The 26,281-nt window shown below is 46.1% G+C and overlaps 1 protein-coding gene and 1 long non-coding RNA gene across 6 annotated transcripts in view; both read right to left on the bottom strand.

The window, feature by feature from the left end:
- Positions 1-1,785: 1,785 nt before the first annotated feature.
- On the bottom strand, positions 1,786-10,204 carry LOC147017736 (uncharacterized). Its single transcript, XR_015049615.1, has 2 exons — positions 9,535-10,204; positions 1,786-3,677 (listed from the first exon to the last, which is right to left on the bottom strand). It is a non-coding gene; the product is annotated as an uncharacterized LOC147017736 (long non-coding RNA).
- Positions 10,205-17,671: 7,467 nt separating this feature from the next.
- LOC147017735 (uncharacterized) overlaps positions 17,672-26,281 on the bottom strand; it is a 59,722-nt gene continuing 51,112 nt past the window's right edge. For all 5 annotated transcript variants that reach the window (XM_085847606.1, XM_085847607.1, XM_085847605.1 and 2 more), the window contains one exon: positions 17,672-23,434. In XM_085847606.1, the coding sequence (XP_085703732.1) occupies positions 20,456-21,715 (1,260 nt within the window). In that variant the 5' untranslated portion in view covers positions 21,716-23,434 and the 3' untranslated portion in view covers positions 17,672-20,455. The remainder of the gene's footprint in view (positions 23,435-26,281) is intronic.

Here is a 26,281-nt window from a genome sequence, read left to right as displayed (position 1 = left end):
AATTGTTTTTGGCCAGCCGTACAAACATTTTTTTATTAGAGAAAGCTTGGAGTTATTTACAACCCCGTCAAGAGTACACGACTTCTCTGCCCTACCTTGGCCTTGTGAAACACGACTTCTCTGCTCCACCTTGGCCGCTCTATTGTCAGCGGGGACGAAAGCTGAGGTGTGGCTTTTCTCCGTATGCAGTTTCTCTATGATATTGTGACTCTTTGAAGACGGGGAATTTGTGTGCTACGGTCAAAAAATGTCCCGAATCAAGCATCTTCTTTATATTTCACCGGAAGGACCGTGAACCACATTCAATTTCACCGGAAGGACCGTGACCACATTCAATACACCGGAAGGACCGTGACCACATTCAATACACCGGAAGGACCGTGACCACATTCAATACACTGGAAGGACCGTGAACCACATTCGATTTCACCAGAAGGACAGTGACCACATTCAATACACCGGAAGGACCGTGACCACAATCAATTTCACCGGAAGGACCGTGAACCACATTCAATTTCACTGGAAGGACCATGCCCACATTCAATTTCACTGGAAGGACTGTGACCACATTCAACACACTGGAAGGACCGTAACCACAATCAATTTCACAGGAAGGACTGTGAACCACATTCAATTTCACCGGAAGGACCGTGAACCACATTCAATTTCACCAGAAGGACCGTGAACCACATTGAATTTCACCGGAAGGACCGTGAACCACATTGAATTTCACCGGAAAGACCGTGAACCACATTAAATTTCACCAGAAGGACCGTGAACCACATTGAATTTCACCGGAAGGACTATGACAACTCGCATTCAATTTCACCGGAAGGACTATGAACCACATTCAATTTCACCGGAAGGACCGTGAACCACATTCACTTTCACCGGAAGGACCGTGAACCAGATTCAATTTCACCGGAAGGACCGAGAACCTGATTCAATTTCACCAGAAGGACCATGAACCACATTCAATTTCACCAGAAGGACCATGAACCACATTGAATTTCACCGGAAGGACCGTGAACCACATTCACTTTCACCGGAAGGACCGAGAACCAGATTCAATTTCACCATAAGGACCATGAACCACATTCAATTTCACCAGAAGGACTATGACAACTCAGATTCAATTTCACCGGAAGGACCGTGAACCACATTGAATTTCACCAGAAGGACCGTGAACCACATTCACTTTCACCGGAAGGACCATGAACCACATTCACTTTCACCGGAAGGACCATGAACCACATTCAATTTCACCAGAAGGACCATGAACCACATTGAATTTCACCGGAAGGACCATGAACCACATTCAATTTCACCGGAAGGACCGAGAACCAGATTCAATTTCACCATAAGGACCATGAACCACATTCAATTTCACCAGAAGGACCATGAACCACATTCAATTTCACCGGAAGGACCGTGAATCATATTCGATTTCAATAACGGACACTGAACCGCATTTTCCCCTTTTACCTGCCCGTGCCAATTCAGAATGTCACACCCTCCGGTTTGATGTTGCCAAGCCAAGAGAGAGTTGTAAAAAAGCATCTCCTTACATCATTCTCTGTTTGTATTTGTCCATCATTATCTTTTGTATTTTAATGTCCATGTTTCTGCAGAATGACCTAGAGCAGTGGTTTTTTAACCTTTTTACCACTACGCCCCCTCTACTACTTGGTCCTTACCTCCACCCCCCCCTTCAAACAAATCGTCTTCAACCAAATGATTAAAAAAAATCCCTCCTGAATTAAAATGAAAAACTGAAAAAATGAGTGTTTTTAGTCTTTTTATTGAACAAAGAATTCTGTATAAGCAACACTCACACACACACACAGCATATTTAATGAGATGACATTTCATGAGATACTTGACATTGCTTCTGAGCTGCCAGATGTTGAATACGTGGTCGAATGGCGGAGAGAGCACAACGCAAATCCCCTTCAACGTTCAGCTTGTTTCTGTACTTGGTCTCAACAGCAACAAGCGTGGAAAATGCAGCTTCACAAAGATACGTCGATCCAAACATTGTCAGAGTCCGAAGAGCTGGATGCGAGATCAAAGGGTAAACAGGAAGGTACGTGACCCAGAACGTCTCTAGATCCAGTCTTTTGAAGTCTTCTTCAGCCGAGGAGTTGAACTTTAACTCAAGAAACTCCTCTTGCGCTTCGTCTGAAATATCAGCAACTTCACATTGAAATGGGTTCTTGATGAATTTCCAGGCTTCGCGCTTCTCATGTATATCCGGAACGTATCTGATGAATTCTGCTTTCAATTCAGTCAGATGAGTAATTATTTGTTTCTTTAACTCAGAATCAAGGTAACTGTGAATGAGAGCAGAATCCAAGTTAGCAAAACTGGCTGTATTTACATCCTGAATTCGACATTTCCACAGGTCGAGTTTGGCCATGAAGGCTCGAATGATGTCATGGTGCATGATTATGTTGATGTTTTTCCCTTGGAGTTTGAGGTTGATGGCATTCAGTGCTTCAAAGATGTCCACCAGGTAAGCTTGAAATAGCACAAATCCTTTAGACTGGAACTTGTCATGGAGATCTGCTTTATGCTGCGAATATATAAATGTTTCCACTTCTTGTCATGGTTCATAAAGCCGTCCAAGCATGTTTCCCTTGGAAAGCCATCGTACGTTTGTGTAGAAAAGCAAGGCTTGATGTTCAGAATCCATATCCACACACAGCTGTTTGAAGAGACGACTGTTTAAGGCTTCAGCTTTGATGAAGTTGACTACCTTGACAGCCAGGTTCATGACATCCCTCATTTCAGCAGGTGGAGTTCTGAATGCTAAGGCTTCACGATGAAGGATGCAGTGCGTACCTTTAGCGGATGGACGTTTTTTCTTTCACTCGTTATGAAACCAGATTGCAAACCAAGCATGGCCGGAGCTCCATCAGTACACACCCCTACGAGCAAGTCCCACGAAAGTTGATTTTCCTGGAATAAGTTTGATACCACTTGAAAAGTATCTGTTGCTGTTGTATAACTTTCCATGATATGGCGGAAGAGCATTTCCTCTTTTACACAACTTCCTGACATGAAACGAGCATACATCAGTAGCTGAGAACACTGAGCAACATCAGTCGTTTTGTCCAACTGGATGACAAATACAGGAGAAGCTCTAACTTGGTCGAGAACTTGATCTTTGATGTCGAGACATTTCATCGATCCTTCCCTTCACGCTATCGTTTGATGGAGAGATTTGAGAAAGCTTGTTTTCACGATCCTTCCCCAGAACGAGCTCTACTGCACGCCAGTACACTTGGTTTATGAGAGTCTCTCCGATGTTATGGCTCTTTTGCTCTTTGCAATCAACATGGCGATCTCATAGGGAGCCTCAACAACCTTTGAAGTCTGTTTCCAAAATGCTCCACTGCTGTCCATCTTGGCTTGCTTCAAGGACTGCCTTTTTGTTTCAAAGAATGCCTTGGGTTTGGCAGGTAGAGCAGGATGCGTTGTCTTCAAGTGGCATTCCAAGCGTGTGGGCCATCATTGCCATCATTGCTCAGAGGTCTTGTAGCATTTTCCGCACTGGGGTACCTGTGTGTCATCCTCTTGGAGGGACACAAATCCAACTCGAATATATTCCTTAAGATACTTCTGCTTGTTTGCACTCATTGTGAATGATTTCGTTTGAAATGGGTACTGCAAATCTGTGAAAGAAAAATAAATTTTATATATTAAAATTAAAATAAAATATAAATTTTAATATTAAATTTAAATAAATTAAATCTTATGATTAATTTTAATACAGAAAACGAAAATTATTAAGGGAGATACTTTTGTTTTTGTTTTTTTATGTTCATCACGATATTATACAAACACTTGTTAAGAGAATTCCAAAAATAATTGGAGAAATTCCTACTTTTTTCTCCGGGCTCACGCATCCCCCTCTGGAAATTACTCATGCCCCCGCCCCCCAGGTTAAGAGCCAATGAAGTAGAGGTACGCAAGCAAATTCCAAAATCCTGCCCTAACCAGCAGGGGGCACTGCATCAGCGCCACAGTGATGCAAAGCAGCAGCCACAGGCTGCCCATGAAATAGTGATGATGCACAGAGACCGAGACTAAAGTGAAGCCATCTTACTTATTACACATTGGAACGAAGGGTTTGTAGTTGGTCCAGAGCCACGTAACCATGTAATCCATGGTAGTTGTAAAAATTAACATTTACCTTTGACATGTTTGGAATTTTTGTTTGTTTGTTTGTATGTAAAGTCAAGCAAGGCTCCTGGAAGATCTACAACACAGAACAGAAGAGGACGCAAGAGAACAAAAGGAACAGCATAAAGAGAGAACAACAGATGAAGAGACGGGGGAACGCCAACAGTAGGGCCGAGGGACAAAATAGACGGAGACGGACAAACAAGGGATGCGGATGAGAATAAGGGGCTGGGGAATATGCAGGGGGGAATGTATCAAACTCTCAGGAAGGAAGAACTGCAAGTGTGGGGAAGGGTGGGAAAGAGTATTAATGGGGGTAGAAAAGATCATGCTTTTGGATTGGGGATGATTGATGATGATTTTTTTAAAGACCTGTAATGAAGAATGAGATTGAAGTGAATGTAGAATTCTGTTCAACAGGTGGGGGGGGGGGGAGCAGTACGAATGAGTGATGATTGGGTAAATTGCAGAGATCACAAGTGAGAATCTTAAACCATATAAAATCTTTACAAACCCATTGAAATTACTGATTGTTTTTAAGTAGTATTGTAATGGACTGAGTAGTAAGGTGGGGCAAGTTTCCCCTGTCAGGAAGGTTGGGGTAACCTCCTCCATCCTGGTTATATATTCATTATTTGAGCGTCTGCACTACAGGGCTCTCTTGCTGATGCTATACTCAGCAATTTCAAATGGAAATGTTCGGTATACATACTGGTGTGTGTGTGTGTGTGTGTGTGTGTGTGTGTGTGTGTGTGTGTGTGTGTGTGTGTGTGTGTGTGTGTGTGTGTGTGTGTGTGTGTGTGTGTGTGTGTGTGTGTGTGTGTGTTGTGGGGGAGGGGGTGGTCTTTCTCCAGCTTTGTTGAAAACTACCTTAGTAGGTGCACATATTTCTACACCTACAGGTCATCATAAAGAGCCACGGATTCGGCCCGTTTGGTGTTCCCATTTCACCATTAGGTTCATGATTTTGGAGTTCCAGGTTCAAATCCTGCATGCCGTGTTCATTTATCTATTGTCCACCAATGTCCTTGGAATTCATGTAAAAGTACACAAAATGTAACTAATGCCTTTTATTTGTCTTGCGTGTGTGTGCGGTGCTGGAGAAATCTTTTCTGGCTAATTATAATTAATATCTAATTAATAAATATTTTAATACCTGTGTATTAAAGAATTCATCAGCCTGGTGTTGGCGCAGTGGTAAGGGCAGTGGCTTGGGACCCAAGAGGTCCTGAGTTCAAGCCCCGTTGGGACACTGAATTAATATATGTATGTATATGTATATATATATATGTATATATATATATATATATATAATGTGTATATATATAATGTGTATATATATAATGTGTATATATATAATGTGTATATATATAATGTGTATATATATATATATATATATATATATATATATATATATATATATATATATATATATATATATATATATATATATACATATATATATACATATATATATATATATATATAAACCAAGTCGAAAACACCAGGGGGTTGACTCAGCCTGCCATCCTTCCGAGGTCGGCGAAATGAGCACCAGTTGTACTGGGTCCGGTGTATGCCCCGGTTAGAATAGGTGTACCATATCCCTGTGTGTCGTAAGAGGCGACCAGGGTTGCGTCAGGAAGGGCATCCGGCGTAAAAAACCTATGCCAAATCATTATGCGGACAACAAAACGAATTTCCATACCGGATCGGTCGAGGCCCGGGCTACCAACGACCGCCACCGGTATATATCGGTGGTCAGCAGGGTACCAGTGGAAATTGTGCTACTGCTGGGCGAAGGAGGAGAAGGAGACTGGGAAGGCGAGTCCGGAGGCAGTGGGAGAGGGGGAAGGGTAGAAGTGTGGAGGTGAGAGTTGGAACTCTCAATGTTGGGACGATGACTGGCAAAGGGCGAGAGTTGGCTGATATGATGGAGAGAAGAAAGGTGGACATACTGTTTGTACAAGAGACCAAGTGGATGGGGGAGTAAGGCTAGGAGCATTGGAGGTGGTTTCAAACTGTTCTCCCATGGTGTGGATGGGAGGAGAAATGGTGTCGGGGTAATCCTGAAGGAAGATCATGTCAAGAGGGTATTGGAGGTGAGGAGAGTGTCTGACCGAGTGATGAGTGTGAAGTTGGAAATTGAAGGGGTGATGATGAATGTCATCAGTGCATATGCCCCACATATGGGGTGTGAGATGGAATATAAAGAAGATTTCTGGAGTGAGTTAGATGAAGTGGTGGAGAGTGTATCCAAGGATGAAAGAGTGGTGATTGGAGCAGATTTCAATGGACATGTTGGGGAAGGGAATAAAGAGGATGAGGAGGTGATGGGGAGGTACGGTCTCAACAAGAGAAATGTGGAAGGGCAAATGGTGGTAGAGTTTGCAAAAAGAATGGAAATGGCAGTGGTAAATACGTATTTCAAGAAGAAGGAGGAACACAGGGTGACATACAAGAGTGGAGGAAAGTGCACACAGGTGGATTACATCTTAAGTAGGAGATGCAACCTGAAAGAGATTAGTGACTCTAAGGTTGTGGCAGGGGAGAGTGTCGCTCGACAGCATCGATTGGTGGTCTGTAGGATGACTTTAGAGGTGAGGTTGAGGAAGAGAGTGAGGGCTGAACCAAGGACCAGATGGTGGAAGCTGAAGGAGGAAGACTGTTGCGTGAAATTTAGGGAGGAGGTGAGACAGGCGCTGGATGGTGGTAAAGATGGGTGGGATGATTGGGCAACGACAGCAGAAGTTGTGAGGGAGATAGCTCGGAAGGTACTTGGTGTGACATCTGGAGAGAGGAAGGAAGATAAGGAGACTTGGTGGTGGAATGAGGAAGTACAGGAAAGTATAAGGAAGAAGGGGTTGGCTAAAAAGAAGTGGGATAGTCAGAGAGATGAAGAAAGTCAGCAGGAGTACAAGGAGTGGCGTCGAAAAGCAAAAAGAGAGGTGGCAAAGGCCAAGGAAAAGGCATATGACGATCTGTATGAGAAGTTGGATACAAAAGAAGGGGAAAAGGATTTATACCGATTGGCAAGACAGAGGGACCGAGCTGGGAAGGATGTGCTGCAGGTTAGGGTGATAAAGGACGCAAATGGGAATGTGCTGACGAGCGAGGAGAGTGTGTTGAGAAGGTGGATGGAGTACTTTGAGGAGCTGATGAATGAAGAAAATGAGAGAGAGAGAGAAGGTTGGAAGAGGTGGAGATAGTGAATCTGGAAGTGGGGTGGATCAGTAAGGATGAAGTGAGGACTGCTATGAAGAAGATGAAAAGTGGAAAGGCGGTTGGCCCAGATGGTATACCAGTGGAGGCATGGAAGTGCTTAGGAGAGATGGCAGTGGGGTTGTTAACCAGATTGTTTAATAAAGTCTTGGAAAGTGAGAGGATGCTGGAGGAGTGGAGATTAAGTGTACTGATTCCGATTTTCAAGAATAAGGGTGATGTGCAGAGCTGTGGAAATTACAGAGGGATAAAGTTGTTAAGCCACACCATGAAGTTGTGGGAAAGAGTAGTGGAAGCTCGGTTGAGAGGAGAGGTGACGATCTATGAGCAGCAATATGGGTTTATGCCAGGAAAGAGCACCACTGATGCGATGTTTGCTTTGAGAATGTTGATGGAGAAGTATAGGGAAGGCCAGAAAGAGTTACATTGTGTGTTTGTGGATTTAGAGAAAGCTTATGATAGGGTGCCAAGAGAGGAGTTGTGGTATTGTATGAGGAAGTCGGGAGTGTTGGAGAAGTATGTGAGGATCGTGCAGGATATGTATGAGGACAGTGTGACAGCGGTGAGGTGTGCGGTAGGAATGACGGACCGGTTTAAGGTTAAAGTGGGATTGCACCAAGGATCGACTCTGAACCCTTTCCTGTTTGCAATGGTGATGGACAGGTTGTCGGACGAGATCAGACTGGAGTCTCCATGGACTATGATGTTCGCGGATGACATCATGATCTGTAGGGAGAGTAGGGAGCAGGCGGAGGCGAGCCTTGAGAGGTGGAGGTACGCACTGGAGAGAAGGGGAATGTTAGTCAGTAGGAGTAAGACGGAGTACATGTGTGGAAATGAGAGGGAGGGTGGTGGTATGGTGCAGTTGCAAGGAGTTGAGGTTGGGAAGGTGGATTGGTTTAAATACTTGGGATCAACTGTCCAAAGTAACGGAGAGTGTGGGAGAGAAGTGAAAAAGAGAGTGCAGGCAGGATGGAGTGATTTGTGACAGAAGGGGAGCTGCAAGAGTGAAGGGGAAAGTATACAAGACGGTAGTGAGACCAGCTATGTTGTATGGTTTGGAGGCGGTGGCACTAACAAAAAGACAGGAAGCGGAGCTGGAGGTGGCAGAGTTAAAGATGCTGCGATTCTCGTTGGGAGTGACGAGGATGGATAGGATAAGAAATGAGTATATTAGAGGGACAGCGCAGGTAGGACGGTTTGGAGACAAAGTTAGAGAGGCGAGATTGAGATGGTTTGGACATGTGCACAGGAGGGAAACGGAGTATATCGGGAGAAGGATGTTGAAGATGGAGCCCCCAGGCAGGAGGAGAAGAGGAAGGCCAAAGAAGAGGTTCATGGATGCGGTGAGGGCGGACATGCGGGTGGTTGGAGTGTCAATGGAAGATGTGGAGGATAGAGCGAAATGGAGACAGTTGGTCCGCTGTGGCGACCCCTAACGGGAGCAAGCCGAAAGAGGAAGAAGAAGTATTAAAGAATTCATCGGAATATATTGCTGTTTGTCAGTCTGTTGTTAGTATTTTATTGTTCGTACTTTTTGCACAGAATCTCGTAATATAAATTACTTTCCAGCTTCTCCATGAACCCAGAAAAAAAATGTTCCAAAAAAACTCATCACATCAGATATTATTTTTGTTTACTAAGATTGTGTGTAAGAGAGTTGTTTTATAAAAAAGTTTGATTGTATATTTGAATGTACCAAATTAGCTTTAACACATGATATTCTCCGCACTTCATGTGATGACGTGATTTGGATGGGAATGCGTGAAGCTGAGCACATCACATGATAATTTTTATGATTATTCTTACAATAAAGAGCAGCTTCATGGAATCGTCAGCTGGTCCAGCATGATTCTCATCACATATGACAACAAAACACGTGATGCTGGTCATGCTCAAAATATTTTCACTGTTCTTTTGCAGGCAAAGCCCACATAACTAGAAGGGCACTCGGTAGAGCGCTAATCAGAGTTCAGCGACTTGTTATGCAAATGGTCTTCATATTTCAGGTCAATTGGATGAAATGAGGATTTGAGAAAATTTGGCCCAAATTGGCGTTTTGACCTATGATGACCTTTTGACGTACGATAACCTCAAAAGTAATAGGTGGTTGAATTGAATTACCTGATGTGCAAATCCTGTTCAAATTTCAAGTCATTCGGATGAAATTTGAGGATTTTAGAAATCTCACCCAAGTCGTTGACCTTGGGACTATGTTGACCTTTTGACCTCATAAACAATGGGCTTCTTCCTTTTGACAAACTCTACCATGTGGTGAAGTTTCGTGAAGATCGGTTTAAAATTGTGACCTGCAGGCGACAAACAGACAGCGAGGGGGTGACAACATAACCTCCTTCACCTTCGGTGGCGGAAGTCAAAAGGGCTCCTTCCTTGAAATGTCCCAAACACATTCATTGTGATCTCATTATTATTATGATTATTATTATGATACATTTGTAATATATCAAGGTTGTTGGATATTTTGAACCACCGTGATACATTCACGTGTACGCAGTCGAATCCGCAATTCATATTCATATCTTCTGGACAGCCGTCGCATGAATGAAAATTTTAATTGGTGAGGTTTGTTTGTTTGTTTGTTTGTTCATTTATTTTGTAGGGGGAGATATCTCTCGTACTGTTTCGCAGACGACAATTAAAACCCATGTCCATTCGGTTAATGAGACGCTACTTTGATGTACAATGGACTTCACTTGGAGTTTCTTTAAACTCATCACAATAATGCAGTAAATGCACTGGTATTAATACAAAATGTAACAATCAAATAAAAAGATCTACTTAACTTTTCACTGCAAAAAAGATATGCCAATGGACATGATGGGCGTTGGCAACAGAGAGACATCTCCATGGGGAATCTCCATTGAAGAGGTCTGCACCAAACGTACTTCTCATCTATCGACCCAGATTTGCTTTATGTCAGGTGAGGAAAAAAAGTGGGCCCCGGGAAAAGTTTAATAACCTTAATGTTATCCATTCAAACTTGATAAAATGTGCAGATTGTATTACTCACTCATAGTCAAGATATCACTGAAAATTTCAGTTGTCCACAAAGAAATTTGACAATTTTTTTTTTTTTTTTTTTTTTTTTTTTGTATACCTTGGTCAAGGCTCGTATGAGAGCTAACACACAACTCACAGCAAGGAGGCATGAGACAAGAGGGGCGGGAGTGGAAGGGACAAATCATTGGGGAACAGACACAGGTGAACTGTGGAAGGGAGAGGGATGGGGATGGGACGGGGAACATGGCGAGGAGAAGATGGACATTACAGGGACTTTCAGGAAGGAAAGCAGGAGAATTGAAGGAAGTGGGCTTGGGTGGATTATCGGGGGTAGAAAAGATCGAGGATTTGGATGGGGGAAGATAAGAGGTGGTGGTGAACAGCTGTTTTGAAAGCCTGGAGGGAAGAATGGGAAAGAATAGAGTGAGGAAGTTTATTCCAAAGGCGGGAAAAAAGAGGAATGAAAGAGTGAAGATGAGCAGTGATTCGTGATTTTGGTAGTTTTACCAGAAGGGTGTTGTTGGCGGACCTTGAGCGTCCTGTGGGAATGTGGTTGGGACAAATCGCAGAGAGAGCAGGGGGGGCGAGGCTGGAGAGGAGTCGGTAGAAGACAGAAAGACCACCGACCAACCTGCGGTGATTGAGTGAGAGGCCCAAAGACTCAGCTTCATTGCGGGAGATGCCAATGATCTTAAATGCCCTGGTTTCGACAGCGTGAAGTCGAGAAAGGTGGGAGGCAGGAGCACCAGCCCAGAGGGGAGAGCAGTACTCCATCAGGCTACGGACAAAAGCTTTGTAAGTGGTCAGGAGCTCAAGAGGGCCGAGGAAGGACTTTGCACGACGGAGGATTCCCAGTCGGCGACTGGCTTTTGAGGCAAGGTTGGAAATGTGACTTTCCCAGGAAAGGTCATGGCAGATAGTGAGACCCAGAAGCTTGAAAGAAAAGACTTCTTCCAGAGGATTGTTGAGAAAGTGGATGAGGAGGTTTTGTAAACGGTCCTTTCGAAGAGACATAGTGAGAGTGTGAGATTTGTCTGGATTGAAAGACATGTTCCACGTGTTGGACCAGTTTGTGATTTTATCCAGATCTGCAGTGAGCGAAGAAGCTGCTGCTTGCCGGTCTGAGGGATGACAGATGGTACGGCAGAGGGTGGAGTCATCGGCAAAGAGAAATAGAGGATTTTCCAGAGAGTCCGAGAGATCATTGATGAAAACCAGAAAAAGAACAGGGCCCAGAACGCTACCTTGAGGAACTCCAGCCTGCACAGGAAGAGGGGATGAAAGAACTCCATTTAGGGCCACACGTTGACTGCGACAGGAGAGGAAGTCTGCGAGCCATGAGTGGAGATGGCCTTGAATACCATGGGAAGAGAGTTTGGTGAGTAGGGCAGGGTGCCAGACTGTGTCAAAAGCACGTGATATGTCCAGGGATACGGCTCGGATTTCCTGTCTGGCATTGAGGACCTCCATCCATTGATGGGAGAGCAGTAGCAGCATATCTAGGGTAGAGTGACCTGGTCTGAAACCAAATTGATGATTGGAAATCAAGCCATTGGAGAAGAGGAAGGATTTCATGTCTGAAGCGATGATGGATTTACAATAAAATTACTGATGACGTCGATGTTTGATGATATGCTCCAGATGAGCGCCATTTCGCTCAATACAGAGGGCCACACGTTGAGTGAAGTTATTGATGACTTGTATATACTGGTGTCAGAATTCTCTGATGTTGAGCTCTCCACAGCGGTGTCGAACAGATTTCTTGGGACTGCGGGCGACTGGGTCAGCAACGGAAGAAATATTCCTGGATGATCTTCCTGATTTCGGCCGGCCAGATTGGCCTCCTCTGTTTAGTGAATTCATATTCACGACGGTGACTTACTGTCGAAACTTTTTCACAAACGTTTGAATTTGAGACTTGCCGAGTGCTTTCCTTGTTGCAAAATGTACACAGAACAGGTGCCTTGTATGTAAGAACGAATCTGTCTGCAGATAGTTTTCTACGCGCAGTGACATTTCTTCAGGTGTCCACGACATGGCGTATGATGTCACAGATTCAAGAAACTTGGCAGATACACGACAACATGACTCAGTTCAAAGCTCCTGAAAAATAAGAGATTGAATGAAAATTGTGAAAGTTATTAAACTTTTCATATGGTCCCCTTTTTGGGGTTACCCTGTTGATTTATGCCGTTTCAACAATTCCCAATATTATAGACTGCGGCCATAAGAAATGCACTCCAAGAAAAAGGAAAATCTGGATCAATATGCAGGAATCGTTGAACAGTTTCCATAACATATGGTGAGTTCCAGGAAGCTCAGAGTACAAGCTTATACTGCCACAAGACACGAAGGTTCCTTAATCAATCGATTTCCAACCAGCAGGTGTGGTCCAAACCCGAGTCGGTTTAAAAGGTAAAGGCACTCCAACCAGCAGGTGTGGTCCAAACCCGAGTCGGTTTAAAAGGTAAAGGCACTCCAACCAGCAGGTGTGGTCCAAACCCGAGTCGGTTTAAAAGGTAAAGGCACTCCAACCAGCAGGTGTGGTCCAAATCCGAGTCGGTTTAAAAGGTAAAGGCACTCCAACCAGCAGGTGTGGTCAAAACCTGAGTCGGTTTAAAAGGTAAAGGCACTCCAACCAGCAGGTGTGGTCCAAACCTGAGTCGGTTTTAAAGGTAAAGGCACTCCAACCAGCAGGTGTGGTCCAAACCTGAGTTGGTTTAAAAGGTAAAGGCACTCCAACCAGCAGGTGTGGTCCAAACCCGAGTTGGTTTAAAAGGTAAAGACACTCCAACCAGCAGGTGTGGTCCAAACCTGAGTTGGTTTAAAAGGTAAAGGCACTCCAACCAGCAGGTGTGGTCAAAACCCGAGTCGGTGTATAGGGTAAAGCACGAATGACACACGTTTTCGGAACCGGATTCGTCCTGTTTTTTTTTTTTTTTGCGTCATTCGTCAATTTGTTGTTGGTTCATCCCATTGCAATATTTCATAGTTAAATTAGTTTATTGTTTTGCGCTATTCATTTGGTATTGTCAAGGCCATTTAACGGCCTCTTCAAGGCCTTACTCGGATAGAAAGTTGACTTCAGCAAATCAGTCCTGGATGTATTCCCAGGAACTGCACTTCTATTTCCTCAACTCCATCCGATCCTATTTCTTATCTCCTCACCTCGTTTCAAAAAAATCGGAACGAACAAACAAATAAACAAAACTTTATTCCATTTCACCCCATAACGATTCCCATTTTGATTGAGTTTCCTTCTGCTACTGTTTGGACATCCCCACTCTCCCCCTTTCTACATTAAATATAAGCACTTCTTTGTAATAATAACAAAAAATCTCTGCATCAGCATCTCCGCCGACAAACGCGAGGACTCCCTCGTTGGAGCGAAAGCCAGTGATTCCTAGCACATCCGCGTTTGACGGCCAGATCGGATCAGAATGACAAAAGGGGCGGAGCCAGCGGGAGGTGAAAGGTCGGAGGTGAAAGACCAAACACCACCCCCGAACCCGATAAAAGGCCGGGCTGAAACGCCGAGAAGCCAGTTGAGTTGAGGTCTGGGTTCGGAGTTGAGTCGGCAGTCTGGAGTCTACAGTTCGGAGTTTGGAGCCTGGAGTCCAGTCAAGCCTGCAGTGCCGTGCAGAGTTGTGGGTCGGTGGAGGCGGCAACAAAGTCGCCAGCTGGAGAGGAGTCGCCAGGCAGCGACATAACGGTCCGAGCGACGCTGAGGAGTTAGTGGGCTCTTAAGAGAGCATCAACTCCAAAAGAGCAAGGCCCGTTCGCTCCTCTGAGGTGTCATCGGCCAGGCCCGATCGACCAGGCTGCACGGCTAGGCCTGGACCAACCAAGTCGCCGCGACGCCAGCTGCTGTGTTGACGACGAGACACACCGAGGGTTGCCGAACCAGGGCCCAGCGAGTCACCACGAGGGTGGCAGGTAACCTGTGTGCTGTGTCACGTGATTGGGTTTTCGTATATCATGCCTCGCCCGCTAGGGGTGGCAGAACTGTGCTTCCGGCTGCGCAATAAAGCAGAGTAGATGGTGGCCCGCGTGCTTCTTGCGTCCCACCGCACCTAGTACACACTAGTTGGCTGACGAAGATGGGATCATACGGACTTATGCCCGTTTTCGACGGGGACGACTTCGAATCGTTTTCAGAGCAATTGGATTGCTATTTCCACGCGAACGATGTGGTCGACGAGGGCAAGCAGAAGTCAATCTTGCTCGCTTCGCTTTCGCCGGAGCATTATCGGCTGCTGGGGGACTTAGTGGCACCGGACAGGCCCCGGGATGACAGGCTGGCGTTTCGGGACATCGTGGAGAAAATGAAAGCACACATGGCGGTTGAGCAGACTCGCGGGGATGTTCGAGCCATCACCGGCCACGCGGGGTCGCGAGTACCCGGGACGCGCGCACGGCCTTCGATGCGGGTCGGACGTCGCCGCGCGGCCACGCGTGCAGCAGGGTGACACCGCGGACATGCTTGGGATGTGGAGGTCGGCACCTGCGCCGTGCATGCCCGTATAAAGGCAACGTGTGTTTGAAATGTCACAAGGTGGGTCATTTGGCGCGTGTGTGCCGTGGGGCTTCGGCCACCGTTGAAGTCGTGGACGGCGATGTGCGACGCGACTCGGGGCGGAACCAGCGGCCAGTGTTGAGCCTGGGTTCAGTTGGCCCGGTGAGGGCGCGCCCGATGACGGTGGAAGTCGAAGTGAACAAAACGCCGATCACGTTTCAGGTTGATACGGGAGCAGCGGTGTCGCTCATTGACGAACAGACCGCGCGTAGACTCAACGGCTTGAAGCTTATCAGGTCGAACCTCGCGCTGTTCACGTACACCCGCGAGAAGATAACGCCAGTCGGGATGGCAGACGTGTCTGTGCGGTACCAAGGCCAGGTCGCCACGCTTCGGGTGTACGTCGTACGGGGGAGGGGGCCGTCTCTCCTCGGCCGAGATTGGATGACCCGCATCAGGCTAGACTGGGCCGCAGTTAACCTTGTGCAACCCATGCCGAGCCAGTGGGAGGATCAGTTGGAGGAGATTCTTCAAAGACATCAAGGGTTGTTTAGAGGCGACCTTGGGAAACTCAAGGGCATGGAGGCGAAACTCTTCTTGAAGGAGGGGGTAGTTCCTCGGTTTTGTAAACCGCGTCCGGTGCCGTATGCCCTGCGGGACAAGGTCAAGGGTGAACTGGATAGGCTGGAGGCCTGTGGAGTGATCGAACGGGTGTCGTGCTCGGACTGGGCCACCCCGGTTGTCACGGTGCTAAAACGGAATGGAGACGTCCGATTGTGCGGGGACTTCAAATCCACAGTTAACCCGGGGCTCAGCGTGGAGCAATATCCACTGCCGTCAATCGATGAAATATATGCGCGATTGGCGGGGAGTCGATACTTCACGAAGCTAGACCTGCGTGATGCATATTTTCACCTGCCGATGGATCCCGGGAGTAGCGAGCTTTTAACAATCAACACGTGTCAAGGACTCTATCGATATACCCGACTCTGTTTTGGGATTGCTTCGGCCCCAGCTTTGTGGCAGAAAGCCATGGATCAGGTTTGCATTGACCTGCCCGCTCAGACCTACCTGGACGATGTGCTCATTGCGGGGAAAACGGCGGACGAGCATCTGGCAAACATTGCCCGAGTGCTAACAAAGCTAGAAGCGTGCGGCCTGCGCTTAAACAGGGACAAGTGCGCGTTCTTCAAGCAGCGCTTAGAATACCTCGGGCACGTCATCACGCCGGAGGGGCTGTTGAAAGGTCCTCGGAAGGTGGAGGCGATTCAGCGCATGCCACCACCTCGCGACAAGGCGCAGCTACGCGCGTTCATTGGCATGGCCCAGTATTACCAAAGGTTCGTGCGCGGGCTCAGCTCACAACTTGCGCCGTTGACGCGGTTGCTCAAGAAGGACGAGCGCTGGGTTTGGGGGCCTGCACACCAGGCGTCGTTCGACCGCGTCAAGCGGCTGCTCACAGAGGATACGGTCCTCGTGCACTACGAGCCTGCACGTCCGCTCCTATTAGCATGCGACAGCTCTGCATATGGCATCGGGGCAGTGCTCTCCCACAGGATGGACGATGGTTCCGTGCGGCCTGTTTGTTTTGCATCCCGGACCCTGTCCACAGCAGAGCGCGGATATGCCCAGATCGAACGGGAGGCTCTCAGCATCGTCTGGGGTGTGCGGAGGTTTCATCAATATCTGCTGGGACGGCATTTCATTTTACAGACGGATCACAAACCACTTCAATTCATCCTGAGACCCGAACGCGGAGTGCCCGTGGTAGCAGCCGCGCGAATACAGCGGTGGTGTCTGTTTCTGGGTGCTTACGATTATGATATTCAGTTCCGAAGCACCGAGAAGCATGCTAACTGCGACGGGCTCTCACGCTTGCCGTGTGCGAAGGGTCCACCTGCGTCTGAGCTGGGCGACCGGGTCGACGTGTTTGCGCTGGACCAGGTCCAGAGCGGGCCGGTCACGGCCAGACAGGTCGCGGTGGAGTCGGCTCGTGATCCGGTGCTTGCCCGTGTCGTCCAGGCGATTTCTACGGGGAATTGGAGCGATCTACCTTCGACACCGGCATTTCAACCTTTCACGTCACGCGCAGCGGAGCTGTCGTTGGTCCAACGGTGCATAATGTGGGGAATGAGGACCGTGATTCCACCGAGGTTCAAGCAGCGGTGTTTGGAAGAACTGCATGCCAGTCACCTGGGCATCGTGAAGACCAAGAGTCTTGCTCGTAGCCTGTTGTGGTGGCCGGGGTTGGACAAAGACATTGAGCAATTGGTTAAGCGTTGCACCACGTGCCAGACAGATGCTGATAACCCGCGTCGAGCTTCGGGGCTCTGGCCTGTGCCAGACCGAGCTTGGCAAAGGGTCCATGTAGATTTTGCGGGGCCGGTTAATGGCAAGATGTTTTTGATTGTGATTGATGCATTCTCTAAATGGCCGGAGGTGGTAGTAATGCAGCATACTTCAGCAAGCATTACGGTAGAGAAGCTGCGGACGATCTTTGCTAATAAAGGGTTGCCGGAGATCCTGGTCTCTGATAATGGTCCGCAGTTCATCGCGGGTGTATTTGATGAGTTTATGCGCCAGAATGGTATTCGACATCTAAGGTCCGCACCTTATCATCCTGAGACGAATGGCCAAGCTGAGTCGTTTGTCAAGATGTTGAAGCGGGCTTTGCGCAGGGGGTGTTGCACCTGTGCAGACGGTGGTCGATGTTTTTTGCTCCATTACAGGAACGCAGTTCATCCTGTCACGGGTGACTCACCTGCTATTCGTCTCTATGGACGGGCTTTGCGGTCCAGGCTAGATTTGCTGCGACCTGGAGGGTCGGTGAGTGGGGCTATGTCGCGTCCGACGCGGCTGCGCAGCTTCGAGGTGGGGCAGCGGGTGATGGTACGCGATTATTTCCACGGTTCCAAATGGGTGCCGGCGGTGGTCTCTGGGGTGCTGGGGCCGGCGAATTGCATGGTGCGGACTGATGGTGGGGGTGTGTGGAAGCGGCACGTGGACCAGATGCATGATCGCTGTTCAGCGTCACCCCCCCCACACCTCCCCGAGCCGAACGTTGCGGGGCCCCCACCGGTAGTCTCGCCGGCACCTGACGTTGTATCGCCGGGACTGGCTGGGCCAGCGCCGAGGGGGTCTTCGCCTGATGCCGTCCTACCCGGGGACGTCGAGCAGGCTGGGCAGTCGGGGGTACCTGGTGTTGCGGAAAGTGCGAGTCCGGCGAGGATGTCACCTCGACCGAGCCGGGAGGCGTATGAGCCTGGGCTGTCTGGTGGCGCTGCCCGTCCGAGGCGGGTCAGAATGCGGCCACGGTACTTGGAGGATTATGAGTGTTGATGGGTTTCTGATGGTCATGTTGTGATTATCCGTTCGTTATGTGACGGGTCATTTTACGAGGGGAGGAGTGTGCTGTGTCACGTGATTGGGTTTTCGTATATCATGCCTCGCCCGCTAGGGGTGGCAGAACTGTGCTTCCGGCTGCGCAATAAAGCAGAGTAGATGGTGGCCCGCGTGCTTCTTGCGTCCCACCGCACCTAGTACACACTAACCTGCACGGTCTCGCGGAGCTCCTTCAGTCTTCACAGCTCCGAGGAACATTAAAGGCCTATGGGCCCTGTTCTCTCTTTTCTTTCCTGGGGTTTTTGCATGTAAGTCTGTGGCGCCTTGTCCGATAAGTAGAATTGTTAAGTGTATGTACATAATAAATAGACAATGGCTGTAGGTCTTTTTGGTCGTGTCTTGTCCCTTACTCCCATTCATTGCATACGTGCCTGCATAATAAATAAATGTCCTCATTGTTTGAATATTCACCTGCTCGTTGCGTCCCTTCCTCCATTGAACTGCCGTAATTGCGTTTGGAATAAGAGCCACTGGTTTTTGATAGCCGATAAGATAATCGGGTCCGACGGGGCTTGGCGATAATAAACCGCTCAGCAATCGCAAACGGAGAAAGCTGCTTAAAGCGGCTCATGTCCGTACGTGTCCTGTTGAGCTGTAAATCCCCGGCATTTCTGTCTGCGCGAATAATTAGGTAAATTGACAATTCGGCGATCAACCCTGTCGCGCGTGGACAGAAGAGTTGGCTGATTTATGGTGTGGTTAACAACACCAGTAGCTGGGTTTCGGCGTTGATCCGAAAAGCTGCGACTGGATTGCTACGGTTGGTGGGCGCGTGCAGCCGCAATTATCTAAAAGCGGTCGCCCCCACAACAATACGATGGAATACAAGCCACCGAGATGGTAAACATCTACGATGATTTGCACTAAGCTAAGATTACATTTTCTGGCATTTATATGCTTTTGCGAGGGTGGAGAGGGCTGATAAGGCTTAGGCAAAAAAACTCCAACTGCAATACGTGTCTTCTAGGTGAAAAGCGAATGACGTAATCATGGAAAAAGTTAGTGTTATCAACCAGGTCACTTTGTTCCATAGCAAGACATTCCTTTTATCAACATTTAGGTTAAAAGACTCTTGGGTAAAGGAAAGCATTACTGACAGCCAATTCAACTTATAGCATAAAAATTAAATTTATAAAATACCAGCAACAATTATAATTGAGAGGACCTTATTATAATTATTTTCTCCCACAACTCCCCCCTTTTTCCTTATCAGGAAAATTTGAATAATTATATTACACATGATCACCATACCCCGTTCCTGGAGGAGAAAAGATATCCGTGACACAAGTTCAATCAACAATTTGCAGCAAGTGCTCATATCATTCGAATGCTGGATGACGACCATTTCAATAGTGTCCCAGCCGGGTTAGTGAGTGTGTTCCCATTTAATTAGCACCCAACAGGAAACACAGTCGAAGCACTCCTTGAGCTGAAGCGAAGGTAGATCTTGGCAGGTACGAGCTTGGGCCTGACACTGGGTTGAAGGAGACGAAAAAGACTCGAGAGGTGACCTAGAGATCCAGCCCCAGCAGAGTTTGGGGCCTCGTAGCAGCAGTTTGTGCAATCAGGTTTGATGTGAAATCAGGTTTGATGTGTGAAATTTGTCCGGATTGAAAGACATGTTCCACGTGTTGGACCAGTTTGTGATTTTATCCAGATCTGCAGTGAGCGAAGAAGCTGCTGCTTGCCGGTCTGAGGGATGACCGATGGTACGGCAGAGGGTGGAGTCATCAGCAGAGAGATATAGAGGATTTTCCAGAGAGTCGGAGAGATCATTGATGAAAACCAGAAAAAGAACAGGGCCCAGAACGCTACCTTGAGGAACTCCAGCCTGGACAGGAAAAGGGGATGAAAGAACTCCATTTAGGGCCACACGTTGACTGCGACAGGAGACGAAGTCTGCGAGCCATGAGTGGAGATGGCCTTGGATACCATAGGAAGAGAGTTTGGTGAGCAGGGAAGGGTGCCAGACTGTATCAAAAGCCGTATCCAGGGATACGGCTCGGATTTCCTGTCTGGCATTGAGGACCTCCATCCATTGATGGGAGAGCAGAAGCAGCATATCCCAGGTAGAGTGACCTGGTCTGAAACCAAATTGATCAGAAATCAGGCCATTGGAGAAGAGGAAGGATTTGATGTCTGAAGCGATGATGGATTCCATAACCTTGCTGATGATTGGGAGAAGGCTGATTGGTCTGTCGTTGCAGGGATCTGTCTTTGCACCTTTTTGTGCAGGGCAGTGATGTTAGCTGATTTCCAAGCAGATGGCAGATGGCCTTGGGCAAATGAGAGGGTGAATAGAACAGAGAGAGGGTGAGCAAGAGCAGAAGAGCAGGCTTTGAGGACACGTGGGCTGATGCCGTCTGGACCGGTTGCAGAAACTGAGTCGAGGTTTGACATCAAGCTCTCCACCTTGTCAGGAGAAAAGGACACAGAGTCCAGGGACAGTTGGGTGCGACTGGGTAAGGTGGGTAGAGAAAGTGATGGGTTTTGGACACAAGATTTAGCTGCAAACACCGAGTTTAGACATTCAGCTTTATCACGTGCGGTATCAGCAGTGCTGCCATTTGAGGTAAGGGAGGGGATGGAGGGGGAACATACACCAGAAACAGATTTGATTAGATGCCACCAGGATTTTGAGGAGGGAGAGAGGTTTGAGAATTCAGACTTGAGCTTAGAAAGATGTTGTTTTCTGCATCTCCTGAGGGTAGATACACACTTGTTCTGAGCTTTATGGAAGGAACTGAGATTGCCCTCTGTTGGGTTTGCTTTCCATGAGGCAAAGGCAAGTTGTTTCAGGACAACTGCCTCACAACAAGCTTCAGTGAACCAAGGGCGGGAGGAAGGGTAGGACAACTGAAGACGAGAGGGGATAAATCTGTGCATGAGGGAGAGCAAGTTTCTTTGAAAGAATTCCCAGGATGAGTTGATGTTGGAGAAAGTTGAGATAGGAGCCCAGTCTATAAGTTTGAGGGCTGCTTGAAGACCCTGCCAGTCGGCTTGAGTGAAATGCCAGACTCGACGGCGGTGAGGGGGTTCTCTGATAATAGCCAGAGAGATGTCCACTTTGACAAGGACGTGGTCAGAAGAACCGATTGAAGCAGAGGAAGAGCAGCAGATATTGTCAGGGAAATTTGTCAAAATCAGATCCAGAAGAGATGGAGTACCATTGGTTGAGATCCGGGTCGGTAAGTTGACCGATTGAGTCAGTCCCAATGAGTCGCAGAAAGCTTTTGCTGAGGTGCCATGACAGGTGAGAGAGGTACCCACACCGAGCCAACTGGCATGATGACAATTGAAGTCACCACGTATGAGAAGGTAGAAGTTGGTCCATGTTTTCAGATAGTGAGGTGTAGATGGAGTCATCACTGTTCGGTGGACGGTACAGTACACATATAAACATGAGGTGGGAGTTGAGGGAAGCCGTAGCCAGAGGTATTCCTGGGGGAGTGAGGGCAGTGCATGGAGAGTGAGGAATAGAGTCTTTGATGAAGAGAGCAACTCCTCCACCAGGGTGAGGCTCAGGTCTGTCAAACCGGAGGAGGGAGTAACCAGGGAGAGATACTTGGGAGTCAGACACGTCTTGGGGGAGGAAAGTTTCTGTTTGGCAGAATATGTCTGGTTTGTCAGTGGCAACCTGTATGGAAAGATCTGTAAGGTTTGAGGGAAGGCCCCGGATATTTGAGGTCCATACTTTTAATGAAGAGGTAGGGGAGGAGGTTTTGGGTGCAGGGGGGGGGGGGGGGGGGGAGGGTAGGACAAGGGACAAGGGGGGAGGTAAGAGTGTTGTTGAAAGAGTGTGTGGGATTGCAGAATTGCTATGGGAGGGGGCCGAATGAGGAGGAGAAAAGGCTCTGTGGTGCTGGGGGAGAGGGGGACAAGAGAGGGGGAAGAAGGCAGTTGAGGATTTGAGGAGGTGCACTGAAGAGATGGAGGTGAGAGGGCAGTGGAAGGAGGCAGCTTTGTGGATGGGAGGGTGGGGCTACTTTGGGAAGGATGAGTGAGGGGGTTGAATGGTTGGAGAAAGGTGAGGGGGGAGTTTTTGAGAGAGGTGAGAGGGAGGCTTGGAGGGAGAAGAGTGGGATCTTTGCTTTGAGAGTGAGGGGTGAGAGGAGTGAGTTGGCACTGAAGTTGGAAAAAAAGAATGGTTGATGGAAAGCGAACATTCATAGCAAACTGGGTTTTTTTAAGTTTTAGGTCAGAGATGCGATTTAACACGTTTCTTGATGGATGCAATGAAGGCGAATTCAGAGAATGGAGAGAAGAAACACTGTAACAGTTGGATTTTTTAGGCAAGGTATGAAGGAAAGGTCGAATTGAGAGCAGTCTGTTTAAATAGCAGAAGAGTAGTGCATTCTGATACAGTAAAGAGTACCACACGTGTGAAAGAGGAAGATGAAGCATTATAAGAGATCGTTTTTGTTATTATTATTAATGTTTGAGAGAGTTTTCAACAGATTAGGTCATGGAAGTGTTGTTGAAAAAAAAATCGCGGAAGAAGAAGAGGAGGAAGAAGAAGAGGAGATGAAGAAGAGGAGATGAAGAAGAAGAAGAAGAAGAAGAAGAAGAATCGGAGGAAGGTCGCGTTTTTTTTTGTAGATAAGAAATAGAGTGATTAGTTGTGATGTGGGATGTTAAGAAAGTGGGAAAGATAGAAATTGAAGATAATGGGGAGAAAAAACAAATAAACACGATCGTACACCGAGGGGAACAAAGGGTAGGCCTCAAGCCTCAAGGATAGGCCTCAAGCACCCAGTAAGACAAGTTCGACGAAATCTCACAAAATAGCATGATTTTTGAAACAAAACCGAACCAGGAACACACAGTAACATGGAGGTGAGAAAATAAACAGTTAAAACGGGACAGATAATGACCGGAAACTTAACTTTGAGGTCGTCAGCAGGGAGCCCCCAAGGAGACCTGCCAATGCTCCAAACCCAGAACCGGAAGTCAAAGGATAGGCCATGTTGAATGCCCAATTACCAAAATCTGGGTTCTCCCCATCGTCCAATCTTTCGGTGGAAGTTCTTTCAAAGCTTCATTAGACGAAATCGCACATTGCATGGTTCAACTGCTCTCAACACTCTGAAACAAACAAAATCAAGGTTAAGCATCGATTAAACATGCCAATCCATAAATGTTATGGGCTCATGTATTTCAACAAGACTGACATAGGTTCTTACAGAAGCATTCAACTTGCATTATATGTTGTATCAATATTTTATCCCTTTCCTTGTTATTTCCCTAAATGACATGCTAAAATATACAGAATACTCAATTGTATGTACACTCAAAACATTCATCTCATTTGCTATTTCCATTTCGAAAGGGCAACAGTCTTTATCAGCGTTCCAATTTACAATCAAGAATTATTTTCACCAAAAATATTCCATCATCTGTACAATAATTATGAAAGTAAGCTACTTCTTTCAAGTACAGAATCCAAAGCGATTCGATTTTGCACAGTTACCATTTTAACATTCATATCTGCTAAACAATTCACCGTTTCATTCGCAAGTAGTTCCAGAGCAACTGCCATTATTTATTTATTTACTTCCAGCTAACTTAGCACTTCCGTACTGAAGAAAGATGGTCAAGTCAGTGTTAGAAATACCTCAACTTACTTAAGTAAACGTACAATAAGTACCACTTAATCAAAAATCACGCATTGACCAACTAATCGGAAGACAGATAACACAGATAATATTTAAATTGGCTTGGAGCATCATTGCACTCTTTTCAATCATATAATTCTTTTATTCTGACCCATTTCACTTCTTTTTTCATGTCACATGGTCATGCCATCGTACTCCGCATAATTCTTGTTTATCCTTTTGTTTGTCTTTCTACAAATTGTAGAGGCATCATATATATTTTTTCCGAGTTTGTGGTTTCGTGTCGCGCTATCTTCGACTTTGTTCTGTGCTTAAGTAACGTGATATTCGGCTTACATTATCTCAAAGACCATATGAGGTGCATGGTACAAAAAAAGTAAATAAAATGGTTCTGAAACGGTGAAATCGTATTCCACTTACTCCATTAAAGTAAAATTACTACTGATACTTTGCATCAGTTCCTTTCTCAAACACACCCACCCCAACATGTCGCGCAGAGCGCGGGTTATGCTAGTTTTACATAAATTACAGTCAGGTCAGTACTAGCTCCTAATCAGTGAGAGCAATACAGTTACAATGCATGGTACAATTCCTAATTCCATTTAATTGATTTCATGATTGCTGTTGGTCTCGCCATTCTTTCAGTGATTCTGCATTATGGTTATGTAAATACCATGCTGTTTTCCCTCATAACTTGATTTTGCCTTGCAGTTAACTTATGATTCCTAATATGTAATGTTGACCAATCTGTCAATCAATTCAATAATGCAGACCCCCTTTCAATATTATGTAAGTACTTCAACTTAATATATTATTATCTTGATTCAATTCTCATTAACTTTTCTCTATCCTCAATTAACAGATTAACAAGGTCCATAGGTACAGTGATTGACAATATATTAATCAATAAATACAAGTTATTAATAACCTTACTGTGATAAAACCAATCATTACTCTGTCATTTGAAGACCCCAATACATTTAAATTAGGATTATGAGACTTATATGATGAAAGGTTTGTCAATTTGTAATCTCAAAACAAAAGTTTATATCAATTATAACCAAAAGAAACAATGGTTCGTTCTCAATGAGTTCCTTTTTTATGAGCTGAGTCTGAAAGTAATTAACACAGTTACCATACACAACCTCCATGTTTGTGTATTTTGACACCCGATCCGGTAAGAAGGTGTGTGTAAATCACTTTTCTGATTAATATCACATGCAAACGTTATCACGTGTATCACTTGTTCATCAATACAATACAGTTTCAATTCACAAAATAGATTCCCAAAATAATTCAAAGCTAGATTGCACATTCTTACATCATTTCACAGGAGTGATTAAACAAGAGTAGCTTGATTATTATTTTAGTCACAGAGTGATTCTTTTGGAAGTCTTTTTCGGCCTCTCAGCTCTGCAAACCCCCCATGATGAGAGTTCCACTCCGCTCGGCCATGACATCGAGTTGCCGAGCTACAGATCACACCTTGGCTGCAGAGTGTCCATTTTGGAAACAAGAACTTTGAAAACATTGTCACAAAATTTCTCCAAACAGTTTAAACAATACCAAATGCTAACGTTGTTTCATTAACCTGATGAACATCCATTTCTTTCATGGTCAATGGAACTGAAATATCTCGGAAAAATAATGTTTAACCAATCTCTCTCATCACTATTCAGAATTCCATCAATATTTTAAATCTCTGACATTGTCCATCTTGTCCATTTCTCTCTCACCAAAACAGCAACATGCTGCAATGACCAACTCACATACACTAGCCATCTAATAACATCCTTTGACCTTTAAAATACGAATCCATTTCCTTTATCAAACAAATAAATACAGTTTAAAACTCTGTCTAAACAGGTGTACAAAAATTGTGCAAATCATTTGTCAAATTTGTCATCAGGCGAATATCATTTAAATTGCAGCTCAAAACACTCCGTCCACACATGTAGCTAGAACCTTCCCAATCTTTACCACTGCTGTGGGGGAGGCATGGGAGATTTGCCCTCTTTCTCCTGATTGGCTACTCCTCCTTTTTCCATTAGGTTAAAACTCCACCTTTTGAGTGCATTATTCATCCAATCTCGCTTAAACAGCTTTATGGTCTATCATTGTGACAATAAATATTTTCTTTTAAAATCAATAAATCAAAAATAAAATCTTCAGCATCTATCCCAGGTAGGGAACACACATTTATTCTTCCCTCCCGCTAAAGCACAAACATTCCAGTTTCGTGACCTTGGATTTTTTTCCTCTGATAAGGCCTGCAACGGACTAGACAGCCAGTCTGTGCACCAGCTTTGTCTGGATT

This window comes from Eptatretus burgeri, chromosome 11 (assembly GCF_056783735.1).
Source record: "Eptatretus burgeri isolate ZD-2024b chromosome 11, Ebu_testis_v1, whole genome shotgun sequence".
Classification (NCBI taxonomy): Eukaryota; Metazoa; Chordata; class Myxini; order Myxiniformes; family Myxinidae; genus Eptatretus; species Eptatretus burgeri.
This window is presented reverse-complemented; position numbering and strand designations above follow the sequence as displayed.